Source organism: Eleginops maclovinus, chromosome 18, assembly GCF_036324505.1.
Source record: "Eleginops maclovinus isolate JMC-PN-2008 ecotype Puerto Natales chromosome 18, JC_Emac_rtc_rv5, whole genome shotgun sequence".
NCBI lineage: Eukaryota > Metazoa > Chordata > Actinopteri > Perciformes > Eleginopidae > Eleginops > Eleginops maclovinus.
The window spans coordinates 19,723,586-19,741,983 of NC_086366.1; the positions used below are offsets into that span (position 1 = coordinate 19,723,586).

Here is an 18,398-nt window from a genome sequence, read left to right on the forward strand (position 1 = left end):
ATCAGTTTGAAATCACAGAGGTTGCAAAGTTTTTTCCCTTTACTTTGAATGAATCACCTCATGGGAAAGTTGTTTTTGCCACTAGGAAAGATTACCTGTGAGCACTCTGTGTGTCTCTCTCACCAGCTGCGACATGTAAAAAGACCTGAAGCGTTAATTCACGAGGCCCACTTAGACACACAGAAGAGCGCCCTGCATGCAGAAACTTGCTCTGAGACACAGGCTCTGCCGCAACCTTGAACTCTCCCTGCCACTGTGAGAGCCACCACTTATCCCCACAGTGGTGAGATCAGAACCTGCAGGCTTTTATGGGGAGGGCTATGTGGGCAAACCTTGGGTTGAAATCCATTCCTTCATTATTCTAATTTGATGAACTATTTGTATTAAATTATTGAATATAAAGACTCAAACAGAACCCAATCAATGTTGCCTCATTTTTTAAATCAAAACACATTTAATTACACTATGTCTATAATTTCTTGGTGTTTAGGTGCAAATCCGACAGTCACCTCATACCAACAGGGTCAAGGTATCAAAGATTGAGTAGTCGATACCGATATCAGTTTCGTGATTAGCATTTCCATACCACAGTAAACAATTCAGAGACATTATTAAGTCTTAAACATACAAACAATTGCTACAGTTTGCATACTTGTTGTCAGGAGGCTTAACAAATCAGTTCAATTCTATTTTATTTGCTGTGGAAACTCTATTTATTCAAGTTAAAAAGGACCACATTTTTCTGCATCGGAACACTTCATAGCAACGTTATAATTTACCTTGACCCGATGTTACTATGAGGAGCATTTAATCAACCTGCATGAAACCTTGCTGGACCATCTTTCAAAATGGATTTGTTGTGAGTTAACTGCGTTTCAAACACCTTTTCTATCATCCATGAAGAGCCACGAGTTTCAGGCCCTGACAGTACTCAGATCAGTACTGTAGAAATACGAATAACATATCAGATTACGAATTTTGTCGTTGACTTGTTACAAAATGATCGGTTCTCATGACATGCCTCACCACTACTGCATAAAAGTTCATTTTTGTTTGGCAGGTAAACATGATCCAAAGATGTTCACCAGTCAAAACAGCCTGACAAACTGTTGTTTTTTAGGACAGTCCTATCAGGAATCAAGGCCAATAGTTTAGCTGAATTGTTTGTTTTTCCTGGATGATGGTATCTAACTAATATCTAAGATATATCTGTATCATGTGATGTTATGTTTTTGTCCTTCTGGGAAATGTCAGGCAGATGATACATTTTTAGAGGTCACATATTTTCTGCACCATGATCCCCCAATGCTTCCCCCCCACCACACACTTTTCCCTTGGTTCGAGTCTGTGAGAGCTCTGCAGTGTTTTCTGTGTCCGTCTCTGCCAGCACCGGTCTGCACAGACCTTATTTGGAATGTCAGAACTGATAGGAGTGGGAGTCAAACAAAGCTTCCCACTCATTTATTTTGTCTTCTTACTTTCTAGCTGCAGCAGTCCCTTTTCAAATCCATCTAGCACAGGATTGTTTTAGAGCATGAGTGCGGTGTGACTGCTGTCCTGTCAAATATGTGTTTGTAATTTCAGTGAAAGCTGAGCGAGATGACAAAACTCAACAACCCTTATCAACTAGTGGATTTGTCCAAGCTTTCTCCATTGGAGCGGTTTAAAACACTAAATGTGTTTCCCCTCTCTAAAAGCATGAGGCTTATCAAGGCCTGGCTGAGTGAGGCCGCATTAGCACAGCATTAACCACTCAGCCCACGTTTCCCACGGGATATAAAATGGATCCTTGTTTCATTGGGAAATCACCACAGCAATGCTGCTAAAGAGCACTTTGCTGCAATGGCATCAGATATTGACAAATATTGTTTCCTGATTTGGAACTGCAGTCACTGTGCTTATAAGGGATCATCTAGCAATTCATAATTCAAATGGCTGAGTGATAACACATAAACTACTCATAAGTACTGAATATGGTACAAGATTATTTCATCAATAGTTGCTGCAATTTTTAAATAATGCACACTAGAGAGATGACTGGCTATGGGCTAGTGAAGCTATGATTCTTTCTTGGGGCCAGAGATATGACTGGAAATGCTCTGGACTGTGTTGCTCAACTCAGCAGTGGCACTGTTGGCTCTCACCGTGCCGCAGCTGCATACTGAAGAGCAGCCAGATGTTGGAGATGGTGAAATGAGCCCAGCGAGCAGGAAACGGCTCTGCATGCCATAGGACTCGTCTTTGAAAACAGGAAGGGAACATGTTCCCTGCTTATGGGCCTTTTCCTGTGGCATGACCGGAGGCAGGCCTTGTGTTTGACAGTTACTGGGAAAAAGGTACTTGGTGGTTGAATGGCAATGGCCTTTTAAGGATACAAACATTCTCGGAGAGCTTTCAACCTGTTGAACAAAGGATTTGTTTTAGCAGAAGAATGAAAACATTAGATTTTCCACTATTTTATATGGACTAATTTCCCCATGTTTTTCTCACCTCTGTATTCAACACATTGTTGAGTTCTGTGATTAAAAACACAAATAACCTTTGGAAATTGAATGTGTCAACCCATTTTTTCTAACTGTACGCTACCTAAATGCCCATTCTTTTAGTGCCGTTATTACCTTCTGTAATATAATAAGTATTTATAACGTCCAAGGTATTTGAGGATTACATTATTTCATGCTCACAGTGACCTCTGGTGTCTGCAGGGATTGATTTCTCACCCCTAGGCCTTTGCTGTTAAGAATAATTTAATGTTCTGCTTCATGTAAAACTTCTCACACCCTCAAGCAGTTTCCCAGCCTACAAATAGTTAATCTTATGCCACTGGCATGTAAGTGCGCATACAGTATACCAATTTCAAGAAACACGTCGTCATGGTAGATGCATCATGTCCTTTAATTTTCAGTTAAGCGCTTTAGATGTGGATTTAAACAGTGAGAGCTGAAAGAGGGTGTTTCCAGCTCATAGTTTAATGCAGAAATTAGTGTTTAAGATAACTGTATAAAACCCTTTGCGTTACAGTGGTGGCTTAACTATATGTAGTTGGAAGGAAGAAGCTGTATGGTAATGTGTGACTCGCTCTGGGCTTGTTAAATGGTGGGGCGTCTTCCTGCCCATAGCCTTTCTCTCTCATACGATGACTAAGTGAAGACAAAGCTGTCTTCAATAGGAAAAAAGATCAGGATGTGGCAGTTAAACCTGGAAAAGATTTTTCAGTGTGCTCAACAAGTTAGGGCCAGTGCGTTCGAACACATCCTGTAGTTTCCCACTTTAAATCATTTATTGAAGGGATCCTTTTTCCGAAGGAGCCACAGTGATGCGTGCTGCATGGGTTTGTTCCTGAGTCCTGGGAGCCCTCAGTCCTCCCCGGTAAATGTCTCTGTGGTTAAGAATGACATGTAGATGAGAGGCGACAGCAGTGTCAGGAGCTCTGTGAGCCACATGGCCATGGGTGATGTGATGTGACGGCTTGTCACTGCAATGTTGGTGACCTGTGGTACGTCTGCAGTGGCGTGGCCTAGCTGGTGCTGCAGTGATGCCTTGACAGATTCGGCCTACCCCCTCCCACACACACACTCACACACCCCATATTTGTTCCCAGGATCACTTCACTGCTATCCTGTCATCCTGGTTATCTGAGGCCTACAGGAACCACAGCTCTTGAACTCTCCCTGACATGATTATATACTTCATGTACAATTGGCCATTCGATATCTGACAATCAATAATAATTTGTGTGTTAAATAATTAACAGGGGGGGGGGGTTAGCGGTTGTCAAGCTCTTTTGAAATTATTACTGCACGAAAAGACTACATATCACATTCACCAATGCTAAATTATAAGATTTGAAGACCTTTAAATTAAACTAAATGGAAGGAGGACATACAACATATTAATGAGGCAGAGAAGACCAATGATCACTTTTGTGGCTATGATTTTTCTCAATAGTATACACATTATTACGGAATACAATATTTTGAATTGTTGCTATTGAACCATTAATATCCTTAGACCTGTCCATACTCGAAGTATTGGCCCAAATGTGAATAAAAACTAAAAGGAAAACTATGTTTTAAAAAAGTTGATTGAATAATGTTTATTCAAATTAAAATCAGTTTTTACGATGAATCAAACAATCCAACAGCAGTCTACTATCAGTTCAGAACTGTCCGTGTTGCAATGAGGGGCCCTACATATTTCCTTCTGGGGTCCATGCATATTTCTTCCTCCTTGCCCCGGGGACAGCACATTAAACTCATCTGCTTGATTCTGAACAAAGCACATGCCAAAGCAAGAGCTGATTGGAATGCCGGCTTTTACACTTTGCATTTGGATAATGGAGAGCTGATATTTAAATGGGAAGTGTCTCCAACATGATTTCTTCTTTGTGTGTAAGCTGCGTTTTATTAAAATAGCAAGTTTCTCCATGGAGTGTTGGAGCTGAGCTACATTAACTGTTAAAAAAATCTGCCTTCAGTAAACATAATGGATGATTTCTCTTCAAAGGAGCTCTTATCATCTCTTCCCATTTCCCAGAGGCTGCCACAAAGCTGCTTCTCTTTTTTTCTCCCTGCTGCCGCTGCTGCTCATCCTTCCCTCCTGCCTGCTCTCTGGAGGGCAGCCTCAATCTAATACAACTGTGTCAGGAAGTGCAGGGATGCAAAGTGCTGATGAGCCAAAAGTAGCCCACCTCTGCAGTGTGCTGCTTTGTCCCAACACGCTCCAGCCTGATTAGGGAAGCACACCATGAACCTACCCTTGTATCCCTGTGCAACCTTATGGCACATGCCCTATAAAACAGATTAAATATGTTTCATTTGTTAGGGGAATATGATGAGTGTATGCCCAGTGTTTTTAGTTATAAACACTTTTTTTGTAATTTACTGTGTAAAAACCATAAAGCCTACCAGTGGTATCATTTTGTCAGCCATTAATCATCCCCAAAACCTTGCAAAGATATTTTAATTTAATGCCAAAAGTAGCTGCCAAGATTTCCATGAGGCAGCTATCTAATATCCCTGCCACACATTGCATCAATAGATATCTAGTTCAGTAGTTCCTGCTGGATTATCAAAAAACCACCTATATATGCTGGTGTGGCACATTTTTTTACATACACGTTCAGCTGTTTGTTGCTGCTTTAGTGTTAAGTTATTCTTAGCGCTAGGCACATATTGTCTTTTAAATTAAAACTTCAAGGCAAAAATCTTAAAGCTTATTATAAACTACAACTACAATGCTGTTTTTATGGCATCTAATCTAGATTATTCTGGATCATTTTTTTGTTTCGTAGTAGAAATACATGTGAACACCTCTCTCTTACCTGAAATGTGCTGAATTAAAGCCATGACTTGGTAACAAAAAGGGATTCAAAAACAACAATATTGGATACAGGAAAGAAAAAGCAGAGTCTGACATCCCCGCTGACCTGATTAAACTGGAACTATAAATTGCCTTGCGAATGAACATACTGTATCACAGCCTCGGCTGCCTTACCTCCCTTTCACATAATTAAACATTTCAAGTTATCCAGGATGTTTTAATTCAATTTCTCTGGATATAATATAATCGCTCACAGCTTAAGACGGCTAGTAGAGACCCTATAATTAAAATGAGCCCTTTACACTTTCTCAGCATTCTGCAAGTAGATAGCTGACTGTTGTATGGCAGCTGATCATTTGCACTGGTCTGAGGGCTCTTGTTTCTTATCTGGCAATAAAGAGCTGAAATCCCCTCTCGCAACAGTATGCAACCTGCAGAACCACATAAATATTATGTATCCCTAGGAACACAATAGTCGTATTTATTCCTTTTATTTTTGGGGGCTGTTTTTTCCATGTCAAATGCCTAGAGGAGGGTTTATAACTCTCGCTGGAGCGGATTGCAACATGTTTCGGGGCTCTGGTGAGTAGATTAAAGGCTGGTGAGCTCGTTCTTTTTGTTGAGCCACACTCAAGCACAAAACCTTCGAACATTTGTAAACCTATACCCTTCAAGCATGCATGGCTCGGAGGACTGTGCCACTGGACTGACAGATGGTACCAGGAGGCCTGGTGTTGCGTCCCTGTGATGGCACACCCGGAGCCCCATCCACAGTGCTCAGCATCACCACAATGCTCAGCTTGACACGAGCTAGCAGCCCTCCAGCTCCCAGGAATAGATAGCCTCTGTCGACAGGGCCAAGGTCAGGCTCCTCACTGCCACAGTCAAAGAGCATCGATAACCAGCATCGAAATGGTTACGTTCAAAAGTGAAATCCATTCTGGTTTTACAAAGCTTATTTTCTCGGAAATTGTCCACAGTAAAAAGCACACTGTTGGATGGATTCCAAAAAACGTTGCACCTCGTTAAAAACTTTTTAAAAACTGTGTTCTTTTCTCTTTCTTGTAGCTGTGAGATTCTTTTGTTGGCTTTGGTTTTTTAATAATAAAAACATATTTGTATCAAAGTTCTGCTTACTATAAATTGAACCCTGAAAGTGGGGAAGTTACGTATTAACAGCACAGAAAACTAATGCAAACACCATCCATCTTTAAGAATATTAGTATATAACACATATGTTTAAACCTCTCATGCAGCAGGAGTCACTTTCAAAGTGATTCAGAGCTGCTAAGCTCATTAAATGTTAATCAAAAAATCTATTTTCAGATCACATGGAGATCTGTCAAGAGGATTTCAGGCCAGCTAAGAGGCCACTGCTTCTGAGTGCTGCGTGAACATGATGGTCCTTTATTTGAAAAATTATTTAAATCTTAAAGTATATGTTTTTTTGTACACAAATGAAGGGTGCACACATGACATTGATCTAACCTTGACCAAACCACGACTTCACTCCTTGAAAAGCTTTTGAATTTCAACGAAGACCTGCTCTTGACTTGAGTCCGTTTTATATGGCAAACAGGCAGTAGTGAGGCAACCCAGTCTCTCAATGGCTTTTTGCAACGCATCCACTGTCGTCTGCATTATTCATGATGTGTTTTCTCAGACAGTGCCTTGAACCATGAGGAGTGCTCCTGTCTGTCTTCCACAGAAAGAACCCTCTGGTAGGGGAGAGAGTGTGCATGAGCTGCACACACTGGAGGGCCTGTTTTCATCTGCATTTGGAGGAAAACAGATGTCCAGTAGCCTATAGAGACGGACAATGTTTAATGGTCTGGATCTCAGTGAAAATGGTGAAAAGGAGCTAGAGAATGAGACCTTTTGTAATGAACTCATGGACCATCTCCAAGTTAAAATTGTATGTGTCTCTTTAATACTCCGTATAAGCTTGGCATCATCCATCCAGTCATTACATCATCTGAGAAGATTTCTTACTTTCTAGTTTCTGGTTAGAAACTTTTTTCTACTGAGGCATACTTTAGTGGCAAAGTACTTTTAAAACCAAAATAAAAGTTCTTCTCTTTCTAAAGTAATGCATTTTCCACTTCATTTTTATAAACAAAATGTAAAAAAAAAAAATATTAAAGAAGATGAATATACCCTTAATCGTCCCACCGAGGGGAAATGTATGTTCTGCATTTGACCCATCCCAGTGTTAGGAGCAGTGGGCTGCTATTATGTACGGGGCCTGGGGAGCAGTTTAGGGAGTGGTCCCTTGCTCAGGGACACCTCGGTAGCACTTTTCTTCTTTTGGGGCTTGAACCGGTGACCTTCAGGTTCCCAAGCCAAGTCCCTATGGACTTTGCCACCACCACCCAAAGTCAGGATAACACGTCACTAACAGAACCATATTTATTTGTAAGCCCATTAAGAACATTAAATGATACTGATATGGAGTAAGGTAATATATAACAAACTATTTGTCAACTTTTTTTGGTTTGGTTAAATTTGATTCTGTAGATATTTTAATACGGTTGTGAAAAAGGGACTATTTTAAGACTAACATATATTTAAGATTATTTAATGTAAACAATTGTTTGAATATTCCTTGTCTTTTGTATTTGGATGTATGACAGCACTGATTGTGAATCTTTTTAAATGTTCTGATGGCCAAAGATCTTTTAATGCACCCCCAGCTAGAGTTTTAAAACTAGGTTCTGCCTCCAGCTGCAGAAACAGCAGGGATAAAATATTCTGTAGTTGACAAAATAAAAGGAAACGCCTTGGTCACCCTTGCTTGACATTGACATTATTCACACACTCCAGCTCTCTTTTTATTTTTGTTGAATGCAATTTTTCTACCTTCACACGTGTTGTTAAAGAGCTCCAGCAAGTTCCAAGTGCAAAAAGATAGATGTACTGTATTTCCATGTGACCATTCATTTTATTTAAGTTCAAGAGAGAAAAACAACAACAGCTTCAAATAATAATTTGGAAAATGTTCTGCTCTAATGTGAAGTACCACAGCTTCTACTTACCGTGCTAAATGCAAAGCCACTGCTGTGATGCTCCGAATAGAATTGATCATTTTAGTAACCCTCCCACTCTCAACATAATCATCATCATCCATCCACATCGAGTCAATATGTGGAAACGCATACACTCTTATTAGCTTTAATAAAGGAGGCTTGGTGAATCACAGATGTGTTTGTATGTATGATTAAAATGTGAAGATGTATCTCTGAACAATTGTTCAGAGCATTAGCAACAGTAATACAGACACAAACCGAGTGGAAATGTAGTGAACTGCAGGATGCACTCCAAACCCTCAGGCTATGAATCATCTTAATGTAGTGTGTGCCAGCAGGTGGAAATGACTCAAATGTGTTCCCACTGTGAAATATGCAACACACTTCTCTCCTGTCTGTGCTCAGGTTGGTGTGCAATCCAAGCCTTAGTTTCCATGCAGGCGCTACATTAAAAGATACACCGATAATCCGTCTTTTTTATATGTACACAACCCTGTGCCTGTTATTACTACCAGCGAGAACATTTATAGACTCACATGAAGGAAAAAGCTCCATTGTTTTGTTGACATAAAAATCATCTGCTCCTCAAAATATAAATAATCTATTTCTGATATGATAACATACACATTTTGTTTGGGTGTTTAATGCTTCAGTTTTATGGAGATGTTACTGAGTGGTTACAGCTATTAGTCATGGGTATATGCTCATTACCTTAAATGAAGACAACCAGATAGGACAAAAGGAAGTCAGATTTCTGCAGCAGCATGTTAAGCAGAATCTCAGCCACAAAGGAGAAACTCCGCTATCTAACAAAGGACAATGGAAGAAAAAAATAATGTATGCAAATGAGGGAAACAAAGACCCTATTCTTCTCTCTGCGGTCTGTCGACTGTATTAGATTTCTAGTTATCTTTACAGCCCATCCTCTGCACCCCATCTCAATTTTATCAAAACACTTTGCCTCATCCGTGCATGAAAAGTGTTTAATAAAACAATAATTTAAACATAAAGTATTATCTGAAGACATCTGATTTTTACCAGGTAACATGACTGGGTGATTTATGTCAGAATAAAGCATTTTAGACACCACTGGTTTAAAGTCAAAAGTTATTCCAGTGAATAAAACACTGTCTATTAATAAAAGTAATCTTCCTAAATGTCCCAAGCTGGCCTAGTATGCAGCATCTTTAGGCCTGGGAGCAAATTGTGAAATTGAATTAATTTACATGGTGATACTCTGAGCTGGATGTAAAATGTAATGCATCCACTCTATCACCACAATTCAAAGTGGCTCACTAGACAGCTTTTGAATCAAGTGTAGAAATTAAAAACCTTGTTAGGAAAATGTTTCCTTGTGGGTACGTCTTCTATTAAAATTCAGACTCCATTACCGTGGAGATCTTTTTTGAAAAACACTTATCCTGTAAATAATATATTAATGTAATGAATATGAGATATCAAGTATTTTCTGAAGTATTTCTAAATCTCCATTCTGTTATGTCTTTTCAGCTTCAAGGATCTTTGCGCCGGAAAATTGAGGGCCATGCACCAGGACATGCATCAAAGCAGAATGGGCTCTCGTGTGGTTTCTCTGGATCTGACTTTAAGCGGGTCCGTATGGATACCAATGGCCTGGGACATGGGCCCTGCAACCATAACTTAACCCAGTCTCACTCTCTGCAAGGCGCATCAACCATGGGCATGCAGAGGAAGAATTACATGATGCCCCATGGAGTGGGGTCAGACATATTCAACATGACCCTGAAAGAAATGAAAAAAGAGCCCATTGAGGTGCAGTCTTGTGGCCAGTCGAATGCAGAAATGATCTTTGACTTCAAAGATGAAGGTGGTGGTCAGATTGACCCAGACCTCCAGGATCTTTTTGACGAACTGACAAAGACCGTGCCAACGCTAAATGACCTGGAGTTTGAGAAGATGCTGAAGCAGGATGATACATTTGGTATGGACCTTGGCCGGCCAAACTCGGCAGGAGCAGCAGGGAATCTGTGTTCCCCAATGGATAAGCCCATAAAGTTGGAGCACTCCCCAGATTTTGGCCCAGTTCACGGTGGCTCGCCACAGCTTCGACCAGCCTCAGCGGGACCCTCTTTCACGTTGACCAGCACCCCTACTACCAACTCGTCGCAGAAAGCTAACACTCAGGCAGGACACCCAAGAGCTCTGCCCTGCTGGCCAGAAATATCCCACGCAGAGCAGCTGAAGCAGATGGCAGCAAACCAGCAACAGCCAAGCACTCTGCTCCACCACCTCCATCAAACTCCTCCGGCAGGATTGACCAACTGGGCTCCCGCAATGAGTACCCACTCCTCCACCAGCGCCTTCCCCCAGGACAAGGTCTCCAGCCTGGCCCAGCTTAACCAGCAGAGGATTGGCCCTCAAAGTAAAGGGATCAACAACTGCCTCTTCAAGTCGAATGGCCACAATGGCTCTCATCATTTGGACATGAAGGTTCTCAGCACCAAACCCACTTTGCACTTCAGCCCTAAAGCACCCCATTCTGTCAGCCAACCGATGCCCATCATGGCGACCTCGGTGAAGGCATCAGCCCAGCAGCCGCAACAGTTGCCATCGACCGTCCAGAATCAGCCCCATCCATCCCTCCACTTTCAGAACCAGCAGATCTCCACGTCAGGGACTCTCTGCCTGCCACCCAAGCCGGTTCCATCAGGGCTGCCATTCAAATTAGCACAACAGCGACAGGTAAGAAATTGTACAATCTTGCTATAAGGTGAAAATCTTCAAATGAAGCTCTGTGCTGTGGTTGATAACTAAACAATTTTGACCATATCTAAAACTAAAGAGGAACAGGAAATTCAAGTATGTTATATTACATCCCCTAAATGTAAGCTGCAAGGCATACTGTAACTAAATGTATATATATATGTGCTTATAATATATTAGGGCATTAGATGTGTAAGGATGTCATAATACATGTGCCAACATCACGCTTTATAGTAAATTACAACAGAGGTAGTGTAGTTAAGTTATTACATGTTAATAAATGACAGTAACCAAAATCTTAAGTGTCCTAATACAGTGCCACGATGTAAATGTACATTTTTGAGTAATTACACATTTCCTGTCAAATTTTATGTTAAACTGGGTTGTGTATTTTGTTATGCCCTATACACCTAGTAAATAATATCACTTTTGCTGAAGGTATAGTAACATCAGGCACTGCAGTCAGGCTCACTCTCTTCCCTCATCAATCGGTTCCCTCAGTTTCCCCGCAGCAGCCAACCTGCTGTCTTATCACTAACAATGTATTGCTGTTTGTTTTGGGATTTTATTTTCATTGTTCCAGCTGCTTGACTGTGCCTTTGCTGTTGTGACTCCCTTGAATATGTATTTCCCCTCAAAGTGTTTTGACGATGACACAGATTGCCAGAGCATGGTAGATTAACATGCAGGACTTCTAATTTCTCTGCTTGTCATGGTGGCTCCCCGTCAGCGCACAGATATGCACAGCGGGATTTGCTAATTGGAGGTTGTTAGCTACAAGGGACAAGTGGTGGAAAATGACAGTAATCTGCTTAGCCTGGTGCCGGAGGTTGAGTCACTGATTTGTTATGATTGGGGAGATTTAGACCGTCCCCTCTTTCATTTTTGCTCTAACAGTATCTGCGGCTGTCTTTGTGTGAAATGATAATGCGAGCCACACGAGAGAGCTCTCATAACCTTTACAGATCAAGGGAAGTGCTTGAGTGACTGGGAGATGGTGGGAGGAGGGGGAGAACGAGGGAGTTATTCAGACATGGAAGTAAACAAGGTAGGAAGACAAACACATCATCACACATGGGTAAAACAGAGCCGGTATTACCACTACGGTGTCAGAGAGCCATTTACACTCTCAACAAAACACATGTCTCTTTTTTTTAAATTGACATACCACAAGCTTTCTATTGATGTGTGAAGCAGACATTTATTTTAAATCTTTAAAATGAAAACAAACCTTTTTATTTCAGGATTACTTGTCAGAATTTGCATAAGCATCAATATGAGTATTAGTGTTAGCAATAGGGATACAATAATCTTGTGTCAGTGATAATATTTTTGTGTTTTTTAACTTAATATAACTTGATTAATACACAAGTTATAAGCATTAAAGGAAACAGCATATAATTGTTAACTTTTCCAAGAAAAGAGGGAAGGGACGTAAAATTGAAAAAGCTTTTACAAACTTTACATTTCCTGAAAGTAAAAGTTCAGTCACCTCTGGTCTTTAAAATGCTCAGGGGTGAAGGCTCACTGAGACAACTTTCTTACGGACTTTGTGATTTAGTGTGGAATTTGTTTGAGAAAAACATACATGCAAACTTAAAGCTATTGATATAATAGCGTGAAAATTGTGAAGAAGAGCCCTCTTATAATCTTAGAACAAGTCTTTAAAAAAGGCTGATTGTGTGTGTCTTTTGGAGTCGGCAGGGACAGGGTTAAAAGTCTAGGTAATGAGGAAGGGACAGCTCACTGAAAGGAGCAAAAGAGTGGAGTCTCTTCCCACAGTGAATTGAATTAGAAATGCCAGAGAAATAAAGGTCCTGAAAGAGTGCCTTGAATCCCCTGTGTAACGTTAGCAACTAGCAGTGGGCTCCCTCTCATTCTGTGAAGCTGAGGATCTTTTTTTTTTTTTAAACAGCCAGAAATGTGGGCTTTGGTGCTTGTTTGAAGCTACTCCTGTTTAATAATCGGTTGCTGAGTCAAACGTGTCAAAATTCAAATCCGCCACTCTGCAACTCTCTAGCTATGAGGTCACACACACATATAAAAAAGTATGAATACATTCTCTGGCAGCTTACAGTAGGGGACACTAATGCATTATGAAACCTGAGTTACTGTGGTTGGTTGGCAATACTATTTCAAGGACAACATTTAGATGGTCACATCAGTATAGCTGTGTTGTGCAAGTTAAAGAAACGTTTAAGTTGAAAAAACTTTTTGGGGTTTCATGAACGACGACAGAAATCCTGGTGTCAAATCTTAAACTCGCCACAGTTATTGTTATAATATCTGAATAAGAAACATATTGGTTTCCTCTCAATTTTCCCAAAATCTGTATGAACTTTTTTGGTGACTGATTGCAAAACACCTTTCCATTTAAAGGAATATCAAAAACTAAATGTGTTTTCTAGCACAAATGGAGGTTTTTACCCCTTTTTTGTGCCAGCTATTTACCCCTTTTCACCAAAAATTATTTGGTAATACACATTTTTTTTAATGAGGATTAGCTTTGTTATATGGAAAGGCTTTTGTGATACATTATATGTTATATAATTATTTGAATATTTTGAATGATCTATTGACACCTTTAAAGCTGTACACTGTTTCTTTTTTAATTGTATGTAAACATTTAGATTCATACGTACATTTACAACATTCTACTGAATTTTATCCAGAGTGACTTCTACTGCTGCTCAGCATAACACATCACTGTTAGATCAAGTGAAGATAGGCATTTGGCAGCAATTTCATCATCCAGTGAATAGCTTCAGCTAATACAGATTCCCCTATAAGGCTGCACAGGAGTATGTACTTTCATTTTCTGCAAAATACAGTGCTTCCCTTACTCAAAACACAGAATCCCAAATTAAAACTTAAGAAAAAGGCTTGCTTGCAGTAAATAATGACTCCTCAGCTTTTGTTGATGATCTTGTGGCACCACATCCCTCAGTTAGGATAAGAGTGGGGCCACGGGGGTTTAGCCTACCAGGTCACTCCGGCAGTGCTGTGAAGGGAGTACTTGTTTCCTGGGAAATGGAGCTGCGGCCAAGTCCAGATGCCGAGGCACTCCCCAGGGACAGCGTCCTGAGTCCAGACTAGAGGAAGTGCAGTGTGAGAGCCGGCAAGGCTAGGCCTGGATCACTGTCAGCTGCCTGCACTGCCGCAGGATGGGAGACTAAATCACTCCGCTCCTTCCATGAGGCCGGAGCCACATGTGGTATTCATTAACAACAAGCCTGTGAAGAATGAGAGGGGAGAAAAAACATGGAAAACAGCTTTATGACACATCAGGATGACAGAGAGGTTGTACACGCTAAAACACCCCTCATTGGGTTTTTCTCACAACAAAGATGGAATAACTCTCTCTATTGTAACTCTGCGGGGAAAATGTGTGTGATAGTCCCAATTTCTCACAGTCTCCATAACTGGATACAGTGAATCAAAGCCAGTAACAGGAGAAACCAGTGTTTTGATGTTTTAGTCCCTGTGTAACCTCATTGCCATGCTCCGTTTGCTGTGTGGGTTGAAACTCGACGAGAAGGCGAATATTAGCTCATGTGAAATGGCTTGTGACTCCTGATGAGTTTCAACTTCCCTTATTCTATAATCTTGTCTCGTTATTTCTTCAAATTTCAGCCCCATTCATTATCATTCACACACGCACACGCACACACACACACACACACACACACACACACACACACACACACACACACACACACACACACACACACACTCACTTCCTTCTCTTTTTTTCTGTTTTCCTCCCTGGGACCACAGAGTCACCACCCTGTAGGGATTCACACTGCAAAGAATCTGTCTCCTAAGTAATAGCTTCTGCTAAATGCACTGTTGAATTTCTAATCCATTTCACCCTGGGAAACATTTTAAGTCAACACAATGACTGACATTGTATACACAGGGTGTGTTGACTTGGATTTGGTGCACATTAACGTCCTTCATGACAAATGCTTGCACTTGGGTGAAGCTTGAGCGTTGTGAGAGAGTCCTTGTCTCCACAAGAACGATTTTACTTAGGTTTTACTTGGAGTGTAGGGATGGTGCGCACAGCTGCCTAAAAAAGCTACGAAAATATACATTACAAGGACATATAACATCTCAAACAGTGTGATGGGGAAAGCGTATCTGCTACTTACTGACGTTCAGAACAAGACTTCAAACAAAAAGCTAGTTCTCAATTTCATTTGAGTGCTGCGGACTACAACATTTTAATCAGTGTGATAGTGTCAGTAGCCAAATGGATTTCTAGTGGATGGAATGCCTCCGTGCCAAACACAACACAGTGATCAGTAAAGGAGAGCTTATTAAATGGAGGTAGTCATGGTGCTGGCGCTTAACTCCCCATTGGCACACATTTCTTGCTGTCTCAGGGATTCTTTCCACTCTCTTTAGACACAATTATCAAGGGAGAAGCAGGCCTTGAGGAGGGCTCATACTCCCCCTTCCAAAAAAAGCCTCTCTCCAAAGTCTCTCTTTTTCATCTGCAGAGGGAGTAGCCTTGACCACATTCTGGAGGTTGAATAGCATCTTTGACACTGATCTAAGATGTCTTGTAGTGTTTTGCCCTCTAGTGGACAACTCATATTATTGCTATGTGTTTGTTTTTCCCCCCCAACAGCTTTCATAGCATTTGGCTCCAATTACCAGTCAATTTAACGATTACTTAGTAGGTTGATTGACAAAAATTGTAAACCATTGTGTGTTTTTTTCAGGGGGTTCCTCCTGGTCCAAGGCTGCCCACCAATGGAAGTTTAGGAGTCATGTCAGTCCAGTCGCAGCCACGGCCCCCGGCGCCCATTAACCAGCAGAAAGGCCCTGCCAAAACTCAGGCCATGCAGAGACAGCTTACTCAACAACAGCTCACTATTAGCAATTCAGTAAGAGGCCTCTTACATCATACAGCTTTCACTAATTAATAAGCAGTTCAGACTTTGAGAGAATTTGATGGAATTGATCACATAATCAGTATTCACAACTTTGTCTTTCCTTTTTCAGGATAAAGACAATGCACATGATCAGTTTAATCGTCATCTTACAAGACCCCCACCTGATTACAAGCAGTCGCGAAGTATGGTGGGAGTGCAGCAAGGAAACCTCTTCACAGGTACTTTGCAGTTTTCATAAGTGGGAATTGCTTGAATTACGAATAATCAGCCTTAATTATAATACGTTTTTCTTGATATCTTTCTAGGTCAAAACTCCTCCCAGTCTTCCAGCAATGGCCCTGAGAATGATCTTCAGTCTATGTCCTGTCACCTCCCGAGTGGGTCCGTCCCAAAGATGAGTCAGTCGCCATCGGACCGCAGATTTGGTATCGGGACTGACCTTCGTCCGAGTCCCTGTATTGGTCAATTCCAGCAGCATAACAATCAGAGTCGACTAGGACTCAATCAAAATAAAGCTAGGTTCTTGGGGCCAAATACACACGGAAATTCTTTTGGGATGAACAATGTAGCAGGTGTACAACAACCGAGAACAGCTGACCTGCATTCCTCAGGAGTACCAGGACAGGCTCTCGGAGGCTTGATGAAAAATGTTAACATGGGCTGGGGCTCAGCCAACAAGCAAGTGACAACTGGACTTGTTAGACGGTTACCCAATCCCCTCCAGTCTCAGGGTGCGCAACTGGACATGCCAAACCACCCTTACCAACAGAGGCATATTGGCCCTCCCAATCAGGTAGCACCAGACATTGGGATGCTCCCTCTTAACCCTTCCATAAGAGACACAGTTCCAAGACCAAACCAGCCGATGATGGGATCTCCATCAACATTGGGAACCCTGAACCAGGCCTCGCCTGAACAGAGGGTACCAGCAGGGAACTTTGCAGACCCCAGCCCTAGCAGCTACCAGAATAACCGGGCCAACCGTCTGACCTTTGACTTCCTCCCAGAGGGAGACAACACAGTTCCAGGGATCAACACAGACTCAGACTTCATAGACTCTCTGCTCAAGTCTGGCTCTGGTAATGATGATTGGATGAAAGATATAAATTTGGATGAGATTCTGGGCAGTCACTCGTGAATTTGGCTTACAGATTGCTGAAAATCAACCCGCAGCTCAAAGTATAGAAATTATGGGTGTAGGGGTAACATTTGTAAATAATGTTTAAATGGAATTTTATAAACTCATATTATTTGTTATCCAAGTATACTGTATTGTTTTGTAAGGTATTAACTGTGAAAGGAATTTGTGTTCTGTCCTTATTACTCCTGCATATTTTATTCCTGATATATCAACCAAGAAACTTTTCTTTTCAGTCACTGTTTTTATGGTTTGTCATACTCATGCCGTAGTGCTGTGGTATAGGATAAAATATCAATTCACACTGTGAAAAAAAAAAACATTGCTGTGTTGCTTTCAAGTTCATCTTGGTATTCCAAGTTAAGTTTTTAAATCTGCACCCACTATTTAGCATGATGTTATTTACCTTCAGAAGTTTTGCTATCATGCACATGGAGAATCTTGCCACAACAAATGTTTTCTTACTTATTGTTTATGATTTTTCATCTGTGGTAGATTTCAATGCAATTTCAGTAATGTAACCCTTCTTTTTTTCATGTGATATTTAATAATTATTGGGATAGTAATGAGACATTATAATACATGTAATTAATCAAATTGATTTGAATAAACAAACAAATAAAATGTGCTTATTTGGTTTTCTTCACATTTTGCCTTTTGTGAGGACTGTTCTTTCTGCCTGATACATACAGTAGTTCTTCAACTAAAAGTAATACTTTTCTAATGGCTGTCATTTTGTTGTTAATTCATAAACAAACATCTCTTATATTGACAATTTAGACAAATGGTATAACTCTCAATGTTCACAATTATCTCCTACAAAAACACAAATCTTTGGCACTGCAGAAATTGTCATTTCGTTTTTGTCATGAGAAGAATCTATACTAATTCATGACCTTTTATGACATACTGTACTATGTCTTTTTTTCCTTGGGTAGTATTTCAGTATGTCAAAAGTATAATTATAGTATGTCTTAAAAAAGACAAATAATATTCCATAAAAAGTCATAGTATTGTATGTTGTGAAAAATAAAATCATAGTATAGTGTGTCATAAACAGTCATAGTATATGTTTTATAAAAAAACATTCTGTAGTAAAAAATCTTAAAATGTTAAGTGTGATTTCACCATGAGCACACACACACACACACACACACACACACACACACACACACACACACACACACACACACACACACACACACACACACACACACACACACACACACACACACACACACACACACACACACACACACACACACA

The 18,398-nt window shown here is 40.7% G+C and overlaps 1 protein-coding gene across 1 annotated transcript in view; it reads left to right on the forward strand.

The window, feature by feature from the left end:
• Positions 1-18,270, forward strand: part of zmp:0000001236 (mastermind-like protein 2) — a 36,441-nt gene extending 18,171 nt beyond the window's left edge. The window contains exons 2-5 of the mRNA XM_063907544.1: positions 9,858-11,069; positions 15,821-15,985; positions 16,104-16,212; positions 16,300-18,270. Coding sequence (XP_063763614.1) covers positions 9,858-11,069; positions 15,821-15,985; positions 16,104-16,212; positions 16,300-17,132 — 2,319 coding nt within the window. The 3' untranslated portion in view covers positions 17,133-18,270. The remainder of the gene's footprint in view (positions 1-9,857; positions 11,070-15,820; positions 15,986-16,103; positions 16,213-16,299) is intronic.
• The last annotated feature ends 128 nt before the right edge of the window (positions 18,271-18,398 follow it).